At 40.9% G+C, this 25,099-nt stretch overlaps 1 protein-coding gene across 3 annotated transcripts in view; it reads right to left on the bottom strand.

Moving 5' to 3' along the window:
- The window catches only part of nrp1a (neuropilin 1a), a 69,445-nt gene that overhangs the window by 5,681 nt on the left and 38,665 nt on the right, over positions 1 to 25,099 (bottom strand). For 2 of the 3 annotated variants that reach the window (XM_061758276.1, XM_061758275.1), the window contains exons 5-12: positions 21,369 to 21,596; positions 19,210 to 19,365; positions 17,135 to 17,301; positions 9,354 to 9,509; positions 7,281 to 7,425; positions 3,379 to 3,710; positions 2,230 to 2,374; positions 227 to 337 (exon numbers count right to left, since the gene is read on the bottom strand). In XM_061758276.1, the coding sequence (XP_061614260.1) occupies positions 227 to 337; positions 2,230 to 2,374; positions 3,379 to 3,710; positions 7,281 to 7,425; positions 9,354 to 9,509; positions 17,135 to 17,301; positions 19,210 to 19,365; positions 21,369 to 21,596 (1,440 nt within the window). The remainder of the gene's footprint in view (positions 1 to 226; positions 338 to 2,229; positions 2,375 to 3,378; positions 3,711 to 7,280; positions 7,426 to 9,353; positions 9,510 to 17,134; positions 17,302 to 19,209; positions 19,366 to 21,368; positions 21,597 to 25,099) is intronic. The other variant, XM_061758277.1, reaches the window with a different exon arrangement.

Raw genomic sequence — 25,099 nt, 5'->3', positions numbered from 1 at the left:
AATTACAAAGTGGGTGCTGTTAGAATTGTAACAAGCCAGAGAGCACACAGAGGTGCACGTGTGTTTGCAAGTGTAAGGAACTCAGGTAAACTGTGGTTGAGCACGGGAACTTTAAATTAATGAGGTATGAGCATACTCCATTGAAGAAGGGTGGAGGGAAAGAAGAGAGACAGGGGTCGGGGGGGGGGGGGGTTTAGTTGCAGTCTCATGAGGGCGAAGTTAGCACCTGTGATATCGTAGTCATCACCTGTGCCACTGTGGCAGTTTGCCTGGTCGTCGTCGCACTCGTCTGATGGAGAACTGGTAGGAAGAGTCGTGGAAGGAGGGACCGTGGGAGCTGCGGCAAACAAAATGAAAGACAATGGATTGATTTCATGCTTAACCAGACATATTTTGACACCCTTTCACTGAGTACCAACAGCAATTGTATGGTACTAAAAAGGTTAGAGGACTTCCTAGTCTACTGGTCATCTCCATCGACAGATCAGTGGAAAGCACAATCAGGGTTACAAATGGTATGCACAAGCTGAATTGAACCATACCTTTTAGACGTTAGAATTTTCCAGCGAAAATACTGACCATCTGGATTACAAATAACTAACCATAGCCGATATTCCTCTGGATTTTGAATTACAGTAGCTACTTTGCCCGAGCTATGAACGAGCGCCCTTTTAGCAATTCTTCCATGCATATGTACCTCTGTTGGGGTGTCTTTTATAAATAGAGTTAAACCAAAGGTATAGTTGGAGCTCAAACACATAGAACGGGGTTTCAGATGGCTGGTGGCCCCAGTAGCCTGTCATTATGATCCTGTGACACTTGGATGTGGGTAAGTCCAGAACCACTTTTGCTTCTCTGCTACACAACCGTCCAAGTGTGTGTGTGTGTGCGTGTGTGTGTGGGTGTGTCAATGTGCGCATCTGCACTGGCTACAGTATGTAAGGAATAGGTCAAAACATTACAGAGGGAGTAAAGAGGAATAGGAGAGAAGATGGGAAGTGTCGATAAAGACAGACATAGATAAATTGAGGTAAACTCCCTGCACGTGTGTGTGTGTGTGCATGTGTAGTGTGTGTGTCCTCTTCTTCAGTTAGATGAAATATGAGGCAGATCAGCCCTTGTCAGATTCAGGGTGGAGAAGGTCAGAAATGGGGTCAGTGCTGCATCAAGGGAGCCTCTCACTGAAATGAGGATTTAGCCCTTCTGGTTGTGCGTGCACATACACACACACATACAAATCTGCACCTGTGTATTTTTGTAATAGTGTGTACATGCCTGTTACAACATGTTTGGCCATCGCTATACGTGTGTGTGTGTGTGTTTGGCATTAACACTGAAAACAAGCATTATCATCTGACTAAAGCTGCTGTTTGGGAGTCAATGAGGCTTACAACGGAATGGGCTGCCCTGAAATTCAATATGTAAATCCACTTAGGGCTTGCCTGCTGCATATTGTTATATTGCTAAGCTGTTTCTGTGCTATTAGCTTGGCAGTGGCATAAAAAAAATAAAGGTAATTTTAAAGATAATGGAGGGAAAATGTGTGCAGCCCTTGGAAAGAACAAAGAATGCACGGGAACTGGGAAGAGTTTGATGGATGCCAGGCTGCTATAATCCAGCTGGGCCAGGTGGGCATCTATTTGATCCCCTTCCCCAACAAGTGATGAGCAATAGGGGCAGCTTTGATGAAACTGGGAGACAAGACAAGTGTCCCTTGTGGGAATACAGAACAGAAGCTGCACAGCTGTGGGATCAACATAAGGAGCCTTCATGGACACCTTTAAATAACTCTGATTGTTGCAAAGACATGAAGCTACTTATAGTCATGCTATTAGTTAGGATGATAGATGGCTCACCTGTGTGTATAACAGAGCTATGAAAACATATACTTGAAATATGCAAAATCATACGCAGGTCACAAGTGCACCAATGGTACTCACGGTGTGTAGATGGGAAAGATGAGGTCATGATGAGTGAAAGCATCATTACTGTGAAACTTTAGCACAGCTGGAAATGTCATTAGCATGAGTGGGAATAGGTTTCACTGTCAGTGGCACTTTACCACTATTGGTGGCAATATCATTACTGCTTGTAGAGAAGTCATAAACATGGCCGGAAATTGTTTTTCCCCCCGCTTGAATAAAGGTAATATTCCTACTTGCCCTCTTTGCGCATCATGCAACCAAGCTGAAAATGTGTAATTTAGATGTAATTTGATGGATTGTTTACCTTCAATATCACAGCCCAGGAGCTCAAGTCGCAGGCCCATTCCAGTAGCGGTGGCCCTGTCTGGGTAGATTCGGATAAAGCGGGTCAGCAGGGGTTCCAACGTCCTCAACTCGGGAGTGTCATAGTTGCTATTCCCTTCAAAAATCTGACAGAGAAAAACAGTAGAGGAAATAAACACAGGGTGGTTGTGAAATCAGTACATTTCTGATGATCAATTAATGCTGGATGGTAAACGCTTTCTACATGAAAACACCTCTCAAAAGAGGAGAAACGGCATCAAACTATGACAAGGGGACACAAATCATCTCCTTCATAAATCAGCCGTTAAGCATTCCGGATAGTTTATGTTGTGTCATGGTCACTTGAAGTCGTAACTGTTGTAGTTCCACTTGGAGATGTGTGGTTACATGTGTTCTCATGCATTCACTCCCTGCCCACACCATTGAAAAATAGCATTAAAATAAGTTAAGGCAGACTTCTTGATATAGGTCTTGTTTTGGCTCTCATTAGATTGTGCAAAAACACTGAATAAAGTTTCCAGTGAGTGTATATTGTAACGATGGTCTACATTGTTATCGTGTTTTTTTGTGTACTGTGTATGCAGTGATGGTGGAAAATATATCTTTGGTTTTGCCAGGATTTTGGATATCCTTTCCTCCCCTCGTACCTCCCCACTCCCTACAACTTCTCCTCAGGTGAAGTTTCTTGCTGCCACTGAAAGAGCTCAACTGAGTGTGTTCTGCAGAATACTAAAAGGGAAGACAGTAGTGGGAATAACTCCTGGTGCTTATCCTCAATTGATTCAAGTCATGACAGACACTTGCTTGGATTGATTCTAGAAAGACTTAGAAAACTGGGAAACTGAGTACATTCTTTATAATTTGGACTAATGAGCTTGATGTCCATGCACACATTTGTCTTTCTTGAGGTACAGGATTTGTTTAGATTGATAACTGATATCATCTCTACTGATACAATGAAGTACTAGGGAAAGCAAATTATATTTGCACCCTTGATGGTTGTGATACTTAGGGTGACACAAGAAAATCTCAATGACTTCTGCAGCAGATATGTCAATTTGGCTTTCCTCCAAAGAGGGCATGCAAGAAAACATTTCAGAACAATTGGTTACATTTCTTAATACTGTACCTTTGGCTTGTTTCCGTTGGTGTCAAGAATCATTCTCCAGTCAGACCCGTTGTTGCTGTGGCCAAGGCGGAACTTCTTCATGAAGACCTTGTTCTCACGGTGCTTCCCTCCCTGAATGATTAAGCCCTTCACCACTTTGTCCTCCCCTAGGTCCACCTGTAGCCATTCCCTGGTGTAAGGCTGGGGCTGAGGCAGCAGGGTCCAACCCGTCCGGCTCGTCAGCAGACGAGCGTTCTCTGGTACCCAGCTCCGGTCGGTGTGAGATGATGCAGTAATTTGGTTGTCAGTGATCAAGCCTGATACCATGCCCAGCATGCCAGAGCATGGGTACTCTAAGAGAGAAAAACACAATCAAAGTGAAGATTTTCTTTTTTTATTGAAACTACTTGAAAAAAAGAATATGGGCATGTTTCAAGGCTTCCTCTGTGTGTTTGAAGTTTGTGCAGGGGTAATGGTAAGTGTCAGAGTCATTGTGAGGACACTTTCTTCTTTGTGATGTTACTATGATCTCCCCTCCTATTCTCTTCCTTGTCCACAGATCTCATGCAAGCTATTTTTTTTTTGCCCAGAGGCGCTTGTCTCCAGGCAGCCAATTAAAACTCCCCACTCACTTGGCGCTTCCACCTCCTGCATTCTGGGGGCACTATTTCTTTTCATTTCTCATTTCCCTCCACCACAGACTCACATGTAATCTTGCACAAAAAAAAAAAAAAAAAAAAAAAGCATTGTCTTTTTGTTTCAACTGTGACTGCACTCATTTACCTTCTGTTCCACAGCTGGGGACATCTGTTGACTCTGTCTTTTACCGCCTCATCCCTTCTTGTACACATATTCATACTGTATACTGCATATGTTTATTTAAATATATAGCTGTAGATCTTTTCTTTCTTTCTAAATACAAACAATTGCTTTAGCATTTTCTCATCCCTTAGTTTAACATGCTTTTCATAGAAAGTCGCATTTTCTAGTTACGAATTTAATAAATTAACTCGAATGTTGACATACAGATTATCAATGCAAAGGTGATGGTGGCAGACGACTGATTTGATTTATGAATAGAGTATGACTAGACCATCTTTACTTTGCCAAATGCAGTATACTGTTCTGTACTGTATGTTATGTGCATTTTTAAACATAATATTTGGGTTTTAGACACATCCAAGGTCATCAAAATGGTATAACATTGATATTGTGTAAATGCTGAGAGTCAAACATTTACATTATTGTTCTTGTAGCTCAACAAATGCTAAATGTTTTGCATTCAACAGATTTGAATTCAGATACACAAAAGTTTGGCTTGCTCAAGGCGATGAAGCTATTATCTTTCTTTGTGGAGAGAAAATCTGTCATATGACAGTTATGTCACAACAACATCAAAATAATTATTGATGCCTAATCATGTGGCCCTGATGTCATCCCTATGCTGCTCATATTGTCTTTGGGGATTCCTGTGTTGTGTTAGGCTGTGGTGTATTAACAGTGTATAGTCCTACATTCATGCCTTTAATTTTTAGCATTTGCATACATTATTTTGAGGGGAACTGCACTTCATAACTTTATTGTAACCGGATATTTCAGCACTTGAAGAAATAATCATATTTAAGGTAAAGCCAGTCCTTTGATACAATACCCTAATGCAACACATGCCATTATATATTTGCCTTTTTTACAGGAGGCCAAGAAGGACACAGAGGGCCTTAGTAGCTTTCTGTACGGGGTAATAGAAAACTCCTCGGACCTATTTGCTCCTGACCTCCAGCATATCCCCAGATGCTGAAGCAGGGGCCATTTGTAGCAGTTCTGACTCCCACAGAGGAATACATCCATACGTTATTATATATCTTCTGTGTCTGCTGGAGACAAAGTCTGCACTGTGTTGCAGCACAACTAAGCAGCATAGCTGCATCTGGGAAAAGCGACCAAAGACTTTGAGAACAAGGCTTCATTCAGACTCTTTCTCTGGTTATCTAAAAGCAACTCCTATGCAGAACCGTGAGAGAAATCTCTGATTCTGTATTCTGTTGGTGTAAATGTTCAAATGGAGCTCAAGAAGGTCTCCACAGGAGCTCAGCAATCACGGGAGATAACCTTTGGCTAAGGATGATCTTGGAAGCAAGAGGATGGTAGAAGGGTGTACTGTAGGGGTGTGTGCTTGAGAGTGTATCTGAAATGATTTGATTTGCACTTTATATGGCTTCTGGAGTAGTTTAGATGGACTTCAGCTGTAGCCTCTCTGATGACATACTTTGTGCAACTGGCACACCCAGAGGAACACACATCTTAGTGGAGATGGCGATCCAGAAATTCATGGGTCGCATTTTGGGTTTGGCTGGAGCCTCAGTGGTTCATCACATATATTTATAAACTGTGGTATATTCACTAACAGCAGGGTGGATATTCATGATATTAATGAATAGCTGCAACTTTACGATGAGGCCCAAGCACTTCTGATGTCAAATAATTACCATATACCTGTGTTTTATACATGTAGTGTATAGTTTTCTTAAAAATCAAAGATCAATCACTAAGAAACTCAGTTCTCCCCAATACTCTATATTTGTACTTCTTTGAGCAAGTTCTGCTATCAGAGATTGTTAACCTCAAATAGAAGAGAGTGAGTCATAGGCCACAAGAGCCTCACAACTCCTATCCCACCACATGCGCTGTACTAATGCCATCGAGCTGGCAGTGTCTTCTGAGCACCCAGGGGTGCTGACGTCATCTCAGAGGCCCTGTGGTGACTTCAGTCTTGTGATGTGTTTACTTCCTCTGTACCATGGTTTGGTTACGTTCCCGAAAAACACACGACGCAGCTGCAACACTGATATACCCACAATGCACTCTGCAATCATACAAACAGCCACACATTTAAAGTGCACAACACTCATGCTCTTCAGCTCAATATACAACGGATCCTAAACCTTCCTTTATCCAAGATAACTAAAACCAGAAACAAAAATAGCTTTTATTTTGCCCCAAGTGTGTATACATGTAAACTACTACACATACTCATAAAGTAACCAGCAGATGTGCTTGAGCCATATGAAAGCCTTCCACTTCGACATACTGTATACACTGCCAGTTTCATTAAAATAACATCAACAAGAAAAGGGAACAAGAGGAGCTTTGCCAAAATCAAAGCTCTGCAAGAGAAACAGACTGTAGCTAAAGAGGAAGCTGAGACCAGATCAGCAGGAGGGATGGGACCGTATAAAGCCCATCCCTCTGTCTGGCAGATGTTAGCTCCATTCATATTGTATGAGGTACATCTAAAGACAAGGTAACATGAATAGCTCATCTCCCAAGATGCATCACTTCCCTGTTACACACTAAAAAATACTCGGTCAAACTCAGCTGTTGGTTTGGTATAGTTGGGTCAGAGGTTTGGTCTATTTGAACCAACATTGGATTAAAACTAGAGCAAATTATTAACCCATCTGTTGGGTAAGAGATGCCCTGCCCACAACACAATAACAAAATGCACTGATTTCACAACCTCGCAATTGGTATAAGCGGATGGTTTTGAGATGGATTCACAACATTGGGTTACAGGTAGACCACCATTGGTTTGAGAAAACCTACCTTCTTGAAGTTGCCATTTTTGTTTTGTTCAGCTGTTTTTTTGGAATGTACAAGTTATATTTCTGGGGTTAAAGTGTCAAATATAAATTACTTGGAACCTTCTGTAGCTATCATTATAAAATGCAGGTTGATATGCTGAATAGATAAAACAGTCACCCTGGCAGAGGCAACCACGGACAGCAAGATAACAACAACAAAGATATTTTGAATTTCACATTCTAAGAAGTACTTTTCGATGCAGCTCTAGTGACAAACACAGCAGAGGAGTGTTTGCATGTTTGCATGCATGTCGGTCACGGATGGATCGCCACTGCACTAACCTGATATCTTACAGCCATACACTTCAAAGCGCACTGCAATGCCTGTTTCCCAGGTAACGGGACGGATGCGGATGAAGCGCGTCAGAGTGGGTTTGGGCATCATCGTTTTGGCAATGTCTGTTGGGTTGGTGTTACCTTGGAAAACCTGTCAGAATGAGTGAAGAAAATCATTGACTTGCTGAATTTACCCTCACGATATATTTTACGGGATACTGTAATATTAAGAAATAAATAGTAAGTGAAGTTCTTTGCAGGCAATTAACCAAATTTGCGTAACGTCATCATCATCCAAACACCTCACTCTAAACTAAGCCCCCCCCCCCAAAAAAAATTACAAATATATAAGAAATTACTGTACAATGAAATATATGTTTATTATATTGATATAATTATTTCAATGATCGCCACATAAAGGGTTACATATATAAATGAATCTAATGACTATAACATTAGGATTCAGTTAGTATGTTCAAAGTGAAAATCCACATGACACCAAGCGACTATCGTATCAGTGTTATGTTTGCTTGAGTAAAAGACCTGAACTTAGGTGGCTCATAAATAGTTCGCCTGTCTCCTGTGCAACACATGTAGGCTATGACCTGTGAAACCCGAGGATGTATTCGTAAGACTAACTGGACAAAATTGACCAAAGATGCCCTTTTCTGTCCTCTAGCTCCAGATCCGTGGATGTTTTACTGCAGTGTCTTGTCTAAAGGTCAGGGATGTCACAGTTTTGCCCTGGGGTACTCAGTCAGTTTACTAGCACCATATATGGAGGCTGACCACCCAGCCAAAAAACACAGTTCATTCCGGGTAATTGAATCTCACTGGTGACCATACAATCCCCTAACACTCCTGAACTGAGGGCATAGAGGGGAATCTATCAGAGAAGAGCAGGGTGGATGGATAGATAGAAAAAAAAAACCATTGAAGCTTGGTGAATTTCACATGACCTAAAACATAATGCAATGGCTGAGTTGTTAGTCCATGCAGTCTCCGACCTAACGATGTCAGATATGCCACTAAGGGATTCACCACTAAGGGACTCAGTAACAAAGTCATGAACTCTCCTAAATGTTATCAGCTTGCTAAATGTAAAGTTGCTTTTCCTAGAGTGCAAAACTGCAACCTCAGCAGGCGGTAAATGGTGCCCATTCTGTACTGAAGCACTTTAGAGTATGGGAAAACACATGGTCGAGTCTTATTGTGGTACCTTGCAACCAGCACTTTACACACAAGGGCCAGTGTACTTAAGACCCAGTGGTCTGTGTGCCCAAACATGATGGTTTAGATGCCCTTTTGCTGAGGAGAAAGTATCGCTTCCATGCTCTTTCAAAAATATTTACACGTCAAACATGACTCACTGACCCTGTGGACACCCACTTTGGTGGTTGCATCCAGATGGACAAAACCTGCTCTGTTTGACCGGCTGATCAGCAATCAATGGATACCACACTTCGGTCGAGCATGCTATTCCTCCCTCCCTCTTTCTGGTTGTTTTCACTCTCCTGGATCCTCCTCTACCAGCTGGGCAAACATGACATCCTCAACAACCATTCCATTAAAGTGTTGCTTGTCAAGTCTTTTGTCATTGCTGTACCTTTTACAAGCTGACTAGAGCCAAACACAAACGGATGCAACATTCCTTGGAAAATCTCCTCCCTGGTTACAGTTTACTACGAGCATGCTCAGTAAAAGGTGACCGCTGACACACACGCAGTGGTTGGATGACCACACTGAGCAGAGTGGATAATTGCACGTTAGAGGACACATGACAGGGTATTTCCCATTTTGTGGCGCACGGAGGCAACATGCAGCAAACCATAATTCAAATCAGCTGGTCTGTTGAAGTTGGGACATTCCAAATGTTGCTTGTATCTGTGACTTGGTCATGGCAGAGAAGTCACAAAAATAAACTACTTTCATTATCTACTCTGCTATTATTGTACTGTCAACATCTGGAGGATGTCCTGTAGCAAACTGGAAACGCAAGAGGATATAGAGTACATTATTACTTCATATTAACACTCATATTGGACATGTGTACCTAATACATTTGAGAAAAACGCTTGCCTTTTGTTTCGAGCCCTCCTTTAGCGTAATCCAGTCCTCTCCATTTGAACTGACGTCCACTTTGTAGGACTTGACAAAGTAAGTCCTCCGGGTCTCCTGGGAAACTGCACCCTGTGTACCGATGGCTGAGACAAATCGTAAGAACCCAAGGTCCACCTGAGAAGTTCAGGATCAGAACAAACACAGCAACTCATTTAAAAGGTTGATAATCTAATATATTTTCACAGCTATTGCAAGAATGGCAGGATATTCGAAACACAGATTAACATGCGTTTTTTTTTTACATTTAAATGAAAAACTTTTTTTTAACGTAAAGAAAACCCCCAATCAGAAACATTTCTAGCCAGGGTTGCTAGCAGGAATTTAATAACATGTAATGACAATGTCTATGTAATAAAGAAAAAGACTCAGGATGACAACTTAATTTCCTGATGTGTATGACACAAGCTTATTGGATAAAAATTTAATCTTTACAGGAACAGAGTTGTGCAATCAGATCAAATCCAAATTCACCAGTAAGAAGGTAAGAAATATAGACTGAATATCAAATATAGTGCCTCTTAGTCTTTATGAAGTAATCATGACCTCTAATGGATCACCGATGGGCTATTTTATATTTTACAAAGTAGGACCTCCTGGAGAATGAGAGAGTGTGCAGTTGGATGTTTGTTCTTTATGTATTTGTCACATGTATACATTCTCAGAGCTAATGCTCAGCAAAAATAGTCATTGACTTGCCTCAGCCCTTAAAAAGAATCACATTCTGTGTAGGCCAAGCATCATGCATGATCACGACCATGACCATCACTTTCAGGAAACGAAGACCACACAAACCCTTATGGAAGTCGGCCGGCATCGGTTTATGTGGCAAGGACATTCGTGCCTTTTTAAAAATATCTTTCGAAAGCCTACATTGCTTGCAATGACTGCTACTCTAGGCTTAAGGTAGAGTAATCAGTAATCAGCAAGAACAAATCCACTATCCGATGAATGAAATGAAGACAAATCCCAGGGAACAACCCCTAAACCACAACTGAGTGGCAGTGGTGTGCAAACTGAAACGTTTTTAAACATATGCTGTATGAAGAAGCTTGCTAACTAAGCTCCAACTCTACTTTGATAGGCTGAGCGGACATTAATGAGGAGTAATTGCCTTCAGATGCTACTGAAACAGCAGTGCATTACTTTTGGGCATGGGGCAACCGGTTTCCAAATCATGATGAGAGAGTCTGCTTTGAATCTTAAATACAACTATGAATGTACACTTTGGTGTTTGCATGTGTGTGTAGGAAAGAATGACCAAAATGGAACCATTCATTTAGGACTGCTTCTAAAGGCACAGATGTATGTTTGTGCTTATTCTTAGTAAATAACTATTGAGCATTTTGGAGGGTTAAATCTAATGACGCTTGATGCATTTGGAGCCGAACAGAAAAGAGTGCATGTTACAGCTAGTCACACTTACTGTTTGCTTTTATGTTAGCGAAAGTTAGTTAATTAGTTTCCTAGCGTTAACGCGTTATAAATCACCACATGCAGTCCGAAATCTATAAAGTCAATTGAATCATACATGCTATCAAGAGAGGATGTCATGATAAAAGAATTGTTTCGAAATACTATGGAAAGAATTATAAAAAAAGAATTGACATGTTAATGGAGCTTCCACTAACAAGTTATTAATGCCATAAAGTCGCTCTGTAATGTTAAGGAATTGAGGTTGTTTCACAGTTCTGTTGGACCTGAGTAGGATGGCTTGGAAGATGTGAAAGTTGAACACAGTGAGGTTACTGCGGGTAACTTTCATATAGACTGGCAGACAGTAGGAGCCTGGATAATGGGCAAAGCATGATTTATTAATGACTGCTTGTTAGAGGAAGAACAACAAGCTAGTGGTTGCACTAACAGACCAAGGTTACAAGGGTCAGGAGCAAAAGACTGCCTGCCTGGGTGCTTGCATTCCACAGCCCAGAGGCCAAAATAACAACAAACAAACTAAAATAACAATGAGTGAAAGTTCTTTCAGCAGTTACTTCAGCCTGTGGACAGGGCAAACTACTGATGTTTACACATAAACCAATAATGAACATTTAGTAATTACTTGCAGTGCACAGCTTCGAGCCCCGAAATACTGAATCACGCTCGATGAGTGAATCACTTCACAGGGAGTGAAAAGTGACTCTAATAAGCATTTACGGAGACTTTTTGGAACTTCGGAAATCCAACATTGTGAAAGTTGTCCACAAACACAGCCCGGATACTGTCCAGACAAATAAATACATATGGGACGAAAGAACACTGAGTCGTTAAAAGAAAATCAGCCCGGCCTGAACAATTTGACTTGTGTTCTTTCTGTGTGGTCTGAATACTCCTTTGTAATAATCAAGCTTGGAGGCAAACTGACAACTCTGTGTGCACTATTGCAACCTGAAAGAAAAAAATCTGTTGTGATCAGGCTTGTAACAATATGCTTCAGCCCACATCATGTATTTGAATGAGATATTTTTGCATGTGTTTGGAGCAATAATTATAAAATTATATTTAAACAGTATACTAGCAGCTGTAGGATTGAAGGGTCTAGTCATTACTCAAGCTACATGATATGTATTTTACACTAAGCATAGTCACTGTTGCGTAAATGTAGTATGAAAAGATGGTAAAATGGGTGTTGTGGAAAAAAACTCAACACAATTCTCTGACAATATATCTCTCTATGCTTGATTGGCTTATAATTGAGCTGTCAAGAAGCCAGCAGTCTGAGCTCTGGGAAAAAAAGTTATCAAATACTTTTTTAAAAACCCTCCTCGTCAATGTTGGGGAACGTGTTCGTGATAGGAATGCTGGTTGAATAAGTGACATTTTGTCCCCGCTGAAAACAACAAAAGGAGAAATCAGAAAGCGAGCAGAGCTTCAAAGTTAGTAAAGAGCAGCTGGTGGAAATAGACAGAACATAACTTCTGGAAATGCTTTATGGCCCTTGAAGGATCAAATACACCAATCAAAGATCTGACCTTCCATTGAATGCAAACCATTATGCTAGCTTTATCCCAATAGTAATAATCATTTTTTTTATGATAATAAGAAAAAGACTAAGGCTTTTGGCAAACTAAAATGCAAACAGCATGTTTTGCCTTATTTTCATTATTTTCTTTTTCTTTTCTGAGCAGCCTCTTCGGTTTTCTATTCTTCGACGGGATACAGAATTAGTTGTTCCTTGATTTGGGGCATCCTGTAGCTCGATTATTTGACAGTGTAATTAAATCTTCTTGAATAAAAACTATTACTCAATGACTGCAGGACCTTTGAGCCCCCATCACAACCTCCCATTTATTATAATAGTCACCTGACGTTGTTATGGTTTATTTTTAGACATGGCAGCTCTTATGGACCATTAAATTATGTATGTCTTCCATGTCTTATTACTTCACACAGAGGGACATAGTCTCACAACAAATTACATATACATTTGTTACATTTTTATGGGAAAGGTGTGCTTGTATTACACTTACCACTTCACTACTAATGCCTGTACAATTTAATTTTAAGAGCTGTATCAGTACTTTTCCCATTATAATGAAATTCATCTGAATATTTTACTCTCATAGCTAAATAAGGGAAGAGATTACAAATATATCTCAGTATGATGTAGTCCACACCACTGCAAACTATAACAACAATACTAAATGTTGTGAAATGAGCATACGTATCTCTGTAAAGGTAGAATATTTGATGACTCCAGATCTCATTAGATTGTACAGGTTTACCTAATGGTATGTATGGTTTGTGAGTTCAAGCTTTTGGATGTTTATTTTTTTTAGGTCCCTGTCATTTTTAATCATTGTGAGCGCTCTATTGTTATTACCACCATGACACATCTGTATGAATGATGACTGCGGTGAGTCATTGCGAAACAATGACATGGTCATTGGACAGGAAAGGAAGCCTTCCTGGAGGTTTATGTCACGTCTGGCAGCTGCTTGATGAGCCCGTCCCAGAATATGCAGCTGACCATTTAGGAATCATGACAGTAATTATGAGATGAATTTGTACGTGTAACAAAATGGTTCATTTTATCACATCATATGATCTCTTATGGTTCCATTTTGAGTCCAAGTTTCAACTTCTCCACTCAAGTGTGATTTTCTACCCTTCATTGATTTTCCAATTGAGAGTGGGAAACAGGGAAGCAGCGAGGCAGCCACCATTGTTTCCAGTTGAACGCTACGGTGATGACGAGGTTCATGATCTCACTGCCAGCCTCTTTTTATAGCTGCTTTTGTCAATGCTGTTTATTAACATTTTGTTTTCATTTGAGGGGCAATAAATGTTACTGGAGGGGGCATATAAGGCGCCTCTACTGACTGAAAGCATATATGGATGAAAAGGGAAAATACATAAATGATGGGTTTGCTTGGGAGGTTCCTCTCTTGTTTGAACCACAGAACAGAAAAATGCTCTCCCTAATGGTGTACTTTTTGTCCAGATAAGTGTGCAATTAGTGGTTGTTTGGTTGGTCGGGCAGTGGAACTCAACCTGTTATCTTTGCTATGTAGACTGTTTGTCAGAGCTGTTTACTTCATGGAGCTACTCTTAGGAAATAAGGTCAACGCCAACCGCTTGGTGAAACTGTGCCTTTTTTCAGGTATTAAACTTAATAAATTAATTTTGAGAAAACACATTCAAACAAGAATGCTGGACATCACATTCAGATTTGTATCACATATGAGAGCGCAAATGCACATTACGTGTATGTAAATACACAATGTATTGTGTACATATTGTCTCCTTTCAGTTTGGTTGTGTAGACTACAATGAATATACAAATACCAATACGAATAACAGATAAAGCATGCTAGAATAAAGATTGTAGTCAATAGCAGGAACTATTGAGAATTAAATTATAGCTGTGACTCATAAGGCATAAAAACCTTACCTATTTTATGGCACATATGCTAGCGTAAAAATGTTGCCATTGTGAGTTGTTCAATAAAAAGGCTTTTCAGTATTGACAGTTGGGCTCCCTCCAAGACAGTGTTAATTATTCATGTTGTGTCTGCATGCAATCAATGGCAGCTGCCTGACAGCGACCTGGCCCTGCTTTCATTGAATCATTCAGACACTCCAGTGACTCTTTGTAGCCATCAGATCCTCTCTCTCTTATATGCTTCCAGCTCCTTAGTAATTTCCCCCATTATGGTCCCCAAGGAACCCTTAGTTCTCGGGCCGCCGTGTTCCGATCCTCAATGTGCGAATGCAGGTGTTTTCTTGACAATGCTAAGTGTTAATCAGGTTTTCCTTCTGGTGTTACCCTGACTTCATAAAGGCGATGATCAGGCCCTAAGCCGATAGAGTCTGGGGTGTAGGCTAATTCATTTTAACGTCAACCTGCTGCAGAGACTCCTGCTGTTCATCCTCTTAGGCTTCAAAGAACACAGTGGCTCATACAGGAGGATAATACGCACAAATCTCCCACCTTCATGCTCCTCTGCAGACCTGAATTTTCATGAGGAATAAGTGGGTTGACTAGTGAAGGCGGTAGCGAGCTCAAACACACAGAAAAACAAATAACCAAAAGGCTCAACTAACTCAGCACTCAATGTCCAAACTACATAACAATAATCTAACCACCCACCTTTGCATACGTCAGAATGAGGCTACATTAAGATTCATGACAAAACTGAATTATGCTCGGCAAAATGAAGGACAAGCAAAGCAAAGTAAAATGTCCAGGAACCAAAAAGGTCACATGTCATGAATTATAAAACTATTTGCCACAAACCACAGCCAGAGAATGATAATGAAATAAATAATGAATGGATGTGATACATCTCACGGTCCATGAGATGATTTGTACGTGCCATGAGGGGACCTGAGCTTGTTGACCGACTGAATGAAAGCGGAATGACGAATTCCACTCTTTTAATACCACTTGTGATAATTAAGCGTGTGCTCAAAGTGCTCGTCACAAGTGCTACACACTCCTCAGACGACATAAATTACATGGCAACCACAGACTTGGCTCTTTCGTTCGCTTTGAAATTAGAAGGGTTTTAATCTGATTAGTATCGGGGAACTAAGCAAGCCCATTAGAGTGCATCCATTTTAAAATCCACATTTTACTGCCAAATCAAATTTTCAATATGATCAATACTGTATAACAAGGGGAGTCTCAAGTGACAACAAATCATTGTGGGGTCTTTCAGCTGGAAAAGAGCCACATTGGGATATAATGCTCAAGATGCTGGTTAGTGATCAGAGCCAAATACTGTAGGCACCTCGTTCAAAAGTTCAATTTCCTTTTGCCTTCAGAACTCTCTTAACTCCTCATTTGCATGGTAACCAACAATGTTCAGTTAGGATGTGGTAAAATCGGTAATAAGGAGCCCAAAGAAAATACCCCACAAAACATTACACAACTAAGATCAAATAGAGATGGAATCCTTGTGCTCATGGTGGAAATGGAAGCAGAACTTTGGACTTATAAAACCAGGGAATATTTTTCCAAACTTGTACACTGTAATCAATTGTTTGATGGCCTTTAAAATTAAAAACGAAATTTTCCTGTTCTTAGCTGGCAAATTGTCATTTTCAACCAACCAGGATATTCTCTTTTACAAATTATTCTCTCAAGGTCCTAACTTTGGTTCTGTTTGAAAATCCCAGTGGGTGAAGTACTCATGCCAGCTCATCTAGCAAAAGTAACTGAGTCTGAGTCATTATTTTCTTGGCTGTGTCTACTATAGCTAAATGCTTAATTGCTTCCTGCCATGTGACTTGCTGATTAGTTATTGAGGGTTTCAGCAACTATACATTAAAAAGGGAATGATGACTATATAGCTGACAAGCAGCATACACTATGTCTTTGTCAGAGAGATAATGTATGGGGGAAAACATGTAACAACCTTTGTGGCTATAAGGGGAAGTATGTTAACTTCCTGGTCCACTCAGACGCATGCTGTGTTCTTCCACAGGAGAACGTGGGCCCCTTCCAGACCTGCTCAGTCACCCACAATTCCGAAAGCACAAAAAAAAAAAAGATGCATGCTTCAGAGAACGCACACCAACTGACACACATGCACATTCTCTCACTGATTAAATTAGTCTGAAGGAGCACCATGGGATCCCAAGACAATATTTGAATTGCAATAATAAAGGAAAAGCTTGCTTATGGCTCTCAGCAAGTAAATATTTGTCTTGCGGTCGGCTCTATTATTCATCCCCTCAGGAATATTCTGGGGCCAAACTTTTCAGCAATGAAGCAGAGAGAGCTGAAAGAAACGGAAGAAAAAGAAAAACAGTCTGGGAATTTACAAGGGCTGACGGGACTTCAGATAATAAATCAAACATGCCCTATTTGCATCTAGGTAGTGCTCTGGCTCGGTCACTGTTACAAAGCTGTTTGTGCTGTGAGTGGACATGGAGTATGCAACATCTTTCCATGCAGGGCTGGATGATATATATTTTTTTACATGTAGTTGCTATGTGAATAATGATTGTTGTGCAGAAAAGCCAACCTACCATAATCTGTTATCAAGGAATGGGGGAAATAATGGATAGGGCAGGAAGACATAGGAAGATGTGGATGGGTAAACAGCTGAAACAACTTTGGAAAATCAAATATACACTTCAGGGTGGGTCATTTGTTTGTAAATGTGTGTGGGCTGTGTTTGGCAACATCATCAAAATATTAAAATCAAGAGATCCTTTAATCTATTAGAAATAATAATGTACAGAAAGTGGATGGATGGATTTATATTTGGATTTGTAATGATGCATTTGGTTACCTGTATCCACTCCTTATTTGAGTCCTGTGCAGGGGTCCACGCATTTTCATAGTAGTTGAGTCTGGAACGCTCGGGGGACCAGCTGGGGTTGTACTGGGATGAGGCTACGATTTGGTCAGATGTTATCTCACCCGATTCCATTCCTAAGGGGTCGCTGCAGTCAAAGTCTGAGAAATAAAGGTTGAGTAAATGATGAAAAGGGGAGAGAGCAGGAGGTATTTATTTGAGCGCTGTACTAGCACACAATAGATCTAAGCATATGTTTTCAGTGTTTCCCAGTTTCACAGCTCATTTCTGGGGAGGAGGATGCCACGTAACAGGCACTCGGTGCTGATGTCCGGAAAAGAACTCCACATCAGGGAAGCTTCAGTAAATCCTTTCTGTTTTCATTGTCCCCTGGTTTTAATGGATTGCAGGTTGGAAGTGTTCTGCATTAAGAAGTAAAAACGCCTCCATAAAATATTCAGTGTAGGCTACGTTCGTCTTTTTATGGTTTAAAATTGCTGTCCTGCCACATTTTCATTTCAGACTGGATCTGCTTCCCTCATCTCTCTTTTTGTACATGGCATTATTTTCTTTGACTTAGTCTCTTGGGAGAGTTTAGATTAATCTACTGTCTGTATCTTGGGGTGGTTGCAAATCACAATCAAAATGACCCACCACCCACATTAGGAGATGGTTTATGTTGTTTGGTGTTGACATGGGGCAGCCGTTTCCAGACATGCCAGGCTCCGTGGTTACAAATTCTGCTGGGTCAGATTGCGGTCGACTCCGCTAACAACCTGGAGGTCAGACATGCTGACACCTCTATAGGTGACGCCATAATGGCCAGGCAAAACAGAAAATCTCTCCATGTGTCACCATGCCCACAGACAGTTACTAGGGTTTATGTTTCAAGAGTTTCAAATTTTTCTTCATACAGACATATAGTCATGCATGTTGGCATCTCATTGTGACACAGAGAAACAAAATGCTCCACTCTACCCATTGTCAGAACTTTTTGAAATCTCTGTCTGGTCTTGTCAAACTGACATTTCATCCACACAGTCATGTAGTTTATTGACTGGCAGAAACACAAAGCGGTGCTTGTTTGTAACCATTGGTACAACCTGATCAGGCGTGCTGTCAGACATCACATAGTGTCAGATTACAGCCAAGAAGGCACTAATTGTGATAAATCCAATCAGAGGAGTTAAGAAGAAGTTATCACCTTCATCAATGACTTTCAGCTATTTCCATTCAACCATTGCTGTCACCAACCACAGACAGAAAGAGAGGACTGTCTTTGGCCATCACATCAGCTAATAAAGCCCGATACTCTACCATGATGTCAATTTGAAAAAGTCAGTCTGATCTAAGAGATGTGTGATTAGAGCAACTCAAGTAGCTTGGGGGAAATCAGCAAAGAATGACATCATCAAGCACGCTAATCGTTCTTTGCAAATGTCTGTTGTCTGTGTGTGTCTCCCCTCAGGGTAAGACACAATCCCTTGGAGATGATCAGTAGATTTGTTGAATGTCAGACATCTCCTGTGCTAGTCAAAGGCACACTGTGTGTGTGTGTGTGTGTGTGTGTGTGCGTGTGCGTGTGTGTGTTAAGGGTGGTCTTTAGCCTCTGGACAGATTTATGACTCCTAACTGCCCTTTCTTTCTTAATGAAATGTTTAGTCGTAACGTTTTTGCACAATGGGGTCGGGAGGTCCAGCCCAGTGACGGCGATGTTAAAACACCAGAATTGTGTGTGTGTGTGTGTGTGTGTGTGTGTGTGTCTACGGAGTGGAGAATACATGTTTTGGTGCACGTCTCTGCCCGTTGTGTGTTAATTTAGGAGTTGTAAAACACATTCCACAAATTAAGAAACAGGAGGTGTTTATTTAATAACACTTAATCTCTGTTAATCAAGTGCCTACATTATAAGGAACCGATGTATCCTCAGTTGCTACTTTACATTCATAATATTCCTTTGGCAGTTATTTTTGTGGAACTGCATCGATAAGATTCTTTGGCTATGTCTGCTTCTTCTTTGCTTGACATCCTAGTCATTTTTATTTTCTAGTGTGTTTATGCCAACTCACCCTCTGGAACGGTCCTTTCGATGACTGTGAAGTTGGCAGAAAAACCCTCCCTGGCGATAGCACTGTCAGTGTTGATTGTAAGTGCCAGGATGCCGGTGTAAGAGATGATTCTTCCTGGTGTGTTCTGTCCACAGTACCTCCCAATGTATGGTCCAACTAGAAGAGAAAATACATGGGGAAAATTCAGGCAAAACCTGGACTGGAGCTCAACTGCCTTATTTGTGTACCATAGTCATGTAAAAAAAATGTTTCAGTGACCCAATGAAAAAACCTTGTGTGTATTGACAGCACTCATGGCGAGGTAAATACAGCCCTTACCTAATAGACCATAAGGACTCTTCCATCAAACCTTTACAGAACCTCATAACTGCCAAGCACATTGTATTGTATTTTAAGAAAATCCCGTAAAATCCAAAATGATTCAATAGTAATTTAACATTGCCTGTATTATTTTGGTTTTAGTCCCCCAGTTCACTGGGGCTTAGTCCAGGGTGTTTCCTGCCTCTGACAGGTGGTAAAACTTAAAAACCAGCAGTTAAAATTTTGATAGTTCTCTTCCTGTTTCATCATGACAACAAGCTTGCTTTCCGTCAGTTAAAGCTGCCATCCACGAAGAAATTTTAGTCTCTCATAACAGCACTGGGGACATCACAGAGACCTTATTCTAATAATGGCAACTAACAACACCTACCACTAATCCCCCTTGACTAGTACCCTATAAATCTGCAAGAAGCTTGGAGAAAAGAGTTCCAACATTCCATGGGCCACTGTGATCAAACGTGGTGAGGTTAGCTTCCTGTGATCATTGTCGGGTTGTTGGCTGTAAATACCTCAGCCCTGTCCCATCACCCAACCATGTTTGTTAATGTTGTCAGCACTGAAGGCGATAAACTGCAATCTTCGAGTCACTTTTGTGGAGGAGCAACAAGTTGAGACTGGGCAGACACAAAAGAGGAACTGTAAAAGGCAACGCAATAAAGCCTCATGTGGTGCCCGTTCTACTAAGCAGAGTGAGAAAAATGGACAGCAACGTTAGCAGCATAGGGAGGTGATGGCACACAAGCACAATGACCTTGCTCTGTGTCCCTCATGTGTGCTATGATCCATGCACCCATGTTGGTGTGCAGAGACCTTATCTGTGATTACTAATGTTGTGATCAGTGACGAGTGACAGTACAACATCCCTGCAGCCGGCTGTCATCCCATCACGCCGCTTTCTGTCTATTTGATGGATAAAAAGCAAAGGCCGGGCCCCGGAGATTTTAGGGGGCGCACAGTGATGGCCCAGTTTAATCCTCATAACCCAAGTACGGGCTGTGTACACATAATGGTTTGTGTGTCTTTTAAACATGCTAAGGGATGGGCTGAAGACAAAAGAAGACCATCTCCTAGATTATTTGCATGAGTCCCCAGCATGATGACATTTTAATTAAGCCTTCGCATGTATTTTCCTTTGTTGCTTTACACCTCATAGAATCAGAAGGCGGATCCAGAGGTTTTTCCAAAGCCAAATTCAGCGTGGAAAACCTCTCTGACTCTCACTGATTTGAGAGCTGGTGGTTATGGTAGTTGGTAGTGGACTAGCAGATTTCCATCCCTTGTGCTAATGCACTATTGATCCAACAGTTACCTCGGAATCCACAACAAAAGCAGACAACGTTTTTTCCTCCTGCAGCTTAATGCTAGTCAAGGCTGTCTATCACATACAAAAACACTTCAGTTCGTGTGATGCCATGACACTCTGAGGTGGTGTTGTCCAGTTTTTGCCCTGACAAGAGATACCTGCTTCTGCGTCATACTGAGCTCAAACTGAGACTTCTGATTATCACAGAACATTTGTTTTTGGCTTTGTCTAAAGAGGGACCTTTATGAAAACAAGTTTCTATTAAAATTTGATGATGTTGTGGAATATGTGGCATCAACACAAAGGTCCCGTCCAACTATCTTTAAGCAAGACACAAAACCTGTATTGCCACGATGTAATATTACTTTTCAGATATTTTATATATATATATATATATATATATATATATATATGTATATATATATATATATATATATATATATATATATATATATATATATATATATATATACACACACACACACACACTCACACACTCTATTTAATCCTGAGGGCTGTGAAGAGAAAAGCTCACCTCCAGGAAAGCCATCCCAGATCTCCAGACGGTCATAACGACAGAACACACCAGTCGGAGGCGTTTGGTCAGGCTCCAGCTCAAAGTTCTCAAATTCCAAAATAATTTCTGACATCCTTGGGGCAAATATCATAAATGTACAGTCCAGGTTGTTGGGGTACTTTTCTGGAAAGCCTGGAGATTTTATTACACCGCTATTAGAGGTGAAGTTCCTGGAGCATTCAGGACCTGCAAGAAAGAACATCGTACCTAATGGTAAATTACAACCTCAGACAAAGAAATGGGTAAAGTTTGATATTCTATAAAAAGGTTAGTTGTTTTTTGTTTTTCTGGTAAATTTGAATAAAGTTTATCAAGCGGTGCGGCCTTCAAACTGTTCTATTCGGTCGGCTGAGGCTAGTCAAAGGATGAGCTTATCACATCACGGCAACGTGAACTTTGAAAAGTGAGAAAGGAAGGGTAACATTGAACATACAGCATTGGTTCACACTGCAAAGAAACTTGCTTGGATTATTTAAACACAAAAACACAACATGAATAAGGCAAACCTTATCAATATTCACACTCAAACAAACCTTTTGACAAAGCTTCATGCCAAAATATTTTAATTCCCATCTTAAAGTGCTTACTGTCATTACTTGAGCATTTATACAGTTCCTGCATTATCCAAGTTTTAGCGTGAGATTATAATTCACAAATCAGTGACATCCAGGCAATTTCTGAAGGAGTGACACAATACGTTTGAGGGAAAGATGGTCTCTATGCTCGCACAAATGCAAACTGTGAATGACCCCGCTTCACACAAGCACACAGTCATGTGTCATCCAAGGGAATCATTTGGAGCTATTAGTGGCAGAAATGTGCCCGGGATAACATAATTTCCCACTAGTCTGACAGTCTGCATTATGGGTGCAGAAGGGGTTGACCGAAAACATAACTGGAAGGATTTTTTTTTTTTTGCACGATAAAAAACAGCAGGGTACAGTTGTCATAGCTGAACTGAATGTGGCAAACTGCTTTTTCCACTCAGGCATCTTGCTGGGCCATAAATTCAGTCCATCATACCCGCTTCAGACTGTCCACTCATGGGGAAATTAAAGGGAGAACCATGTCGATTTGCTCTTAATTTAAGTTGAAAGCCCCGATGTGGACCATTTTACAGAGTTGACATTTAGAGCAGCAGTGAAAGTGTGGCTTTTGAAAACAGTAGGTGACAATAATTTCACAGCTTTTACACAAATTTGGGCCTAGAAAATTGGAATACTTTGAGGAGAAGGATTGGATCACTAGTTGCTGCACTGATTTGCTTTACCTGGACAAATTTGACAGTAATGTAGGGGGGAAAGACGCAGACCTCTTATTGGCCATGTTGCCTTTGTGCCCTCTACAGTGTAATTTTACTTGTAACCATTTCACTATCAAGAACCTTATCTCTGTTCAGTAGTAGACAGAGCCGGTCTTGTCCAGGTGTGTCTCGTTGTTCTTATATAAAGCCTTCTGGTAATTACTTTCTTCACAATGGTACTTAATTACTTATACTAAATGCATTTCCCCCGTGACCCTAGTGAAGATAAGCGGAACGGAAGATGAATGAATGAAATGCATTTCCATATGTGCAGAGACCCCAGCGTGTTGAAAAATGCATTTCTAAATCCCTTGTCTGGCATTAACCTTAAGTGATCAGACAATGTTCATTTTTAGACATGAAGTTGTAAAGCGGATAGTTGAGCTGTTAAGAGTTTATCACATTGGTTGGCTGCTTCTTGTTGTAGCTTATCAAAAACCCATTTACAGCTATCGATTTATATTAATCACAGTAGTAAATGACATGGGGGGGGGGGGGAGTCCTGCAGCAACATTAAGAAAGATGAATCCTTACGGCTACTTTAATAGTTATGAGTCATACTTTTGTGTGCTATTCTTTGTGTGCCTAACAGTGTTGCTATCCCCCAAGAGAAGGAAAGCACAAATATTCCACCCCGGAAGTTTTGTGCTTGTTGCTTGATAGCACAGTCACTCCTTTCCTGCGACACCATCAGTCCATGGAGCATGTGTACACCGAGTCGTCATGACAATCAGCATCACAAGAAATGTATATCGTGTTGACAACCAAGTACACGCTCCCAACTGACTCAGCGTCTGCCTGTTTTATCACCCAAGATTTTTGCTTCACTCCAGCCGGAATTTAGCCACAGGGTCAAAATAAGTAACAGAAAGGGAATTTGTGAGGACTGACTCAGGAAAAGCTCATCGCAGAGCAACACGCACACTGAGATGTGTCACCACATCTGAGATGAAGCAGACAGTGTAGCCACTGTAGTCCAAATACTGCTTTTCAGCAAAATACATTTTATGACAGGAAATGGGAATAAAAGAAGTAATGCTGAGTGACAACCTCCAACCAGGGGGCTACAATATGTATTACCAGCAGTAATGGATTCTTTGAGCTCCCCATTGTATTAAGCCTTCTGTGCCGGCTAGGGGAGTACACAAATGTCACTCTGGCTCAGTCGTTGAGTGATTGGAATTTGTTTAACAAAGGTCAAAATATGCTTTTGAAATGCTATTTGATTGCTGTCAGATTTCAATTCCTGCAAGACTTCGAGATTTGTTACAAATATTTATTGACGTGTTCTCAACTGCCCCCCAAGCAGCAAGAAGCAATATAAAAAAAGTATTCTCAATCTGTAGTGGCATCATAAAACAAGCACAAAAAAAAAAAAAAAAAAACTTTTGCTGCATATTTGACATGTAAAGTAAAATATGATGATACAGTCTTAGTGTAGTGAGAGGTTAAATGATATTTCATGATAATTTATCATCATCATTAACTTTATTCACTGATTGATTGGGAGCAATCACATGAAGGCATGGGGCTACATTTCGACGACATTATCAAATAGGGCTCTTTGCTCTTAACGGGCTACTATATCGAGCCGATGTTCTGGAATGAAGAAGTAATCCCACCATTCTAGATGTTCCATTTACAGACAAAGAGCACAGCGTTATTAGTACTGTGTAACATTCCACAACGCCTATTTACGTCTGTGTTTGATTTACACAGAGCTGCAAGGCGTATGTATCGTCAGACAGTGGAAACAGTGGAAAAGGGGCTTCTGTCTTTCCCCTCTAAATTTTTGTTCCCAATTGTTCATCACTTGCTCTCCTTGGTCACTAGTTATTAGCGTCTGGAGCCATAGGAGGGAACATTGTTCCTGAGCTGCCCAGTAAATGAAAACTATGTTCCACGCTGTTTGTTCTCTGGCTGATCATTAGCCTACTCTCCGACCCCCTGGAACCCTTTCCCTTTTATGATCATTTTGTTGTGACCCTCCTTCATCCGACTACACTGAGATTAAATCACAGGTAAAGAATGAACCCATAAGCATGTGGTGACACACACACACAAGCTCTAACAATAAAATGGGGGATGACACAGCGCTTAATGGGGAGGGGGCTTGACGTAAAGGGCTGCAGTCTCCCTCTGGTCGCACTCATACATAGTCTTATATTTCCATGAGGCAAACGTCTTTTTGTATGATGACAGCATGTCTCTGTGCCAGATGTGACCTGTGGCTCTTGGGCGTGTAGTCCATGAAAGCTACATTTGCCCCCTCTGAGCCCCACCCGACACGCACGCACGCACACACCTTGAGTGTGTTATTACAGGTGTGTACAAGTAAAAGCACTTTGACTGCTAATGGCTAATAAAGCGGGCATTTGCAATAAAG

This window comes from Phyllopteryx taeniolatus, chromosome 20 (assembly GCF_024500385.1).
Source record: "Phyllopteryx taeniolatus isolate TA_2022b chromosome 20, UOR_Ptae_1.2, whole genome shotgun sequence".
Taxonomy (NCBI): Eukaryota; Metazoa; Chordata; class Actinopteri; order Syngnathiformes; family Syngnathidae; genus Phyllopteryx; species Phyllopteryx taeniolatus.
Note: the sequence above shows the minus strand (reverse complement) of the source record. Positions and strands in the feature narration are given on the sequence as shown.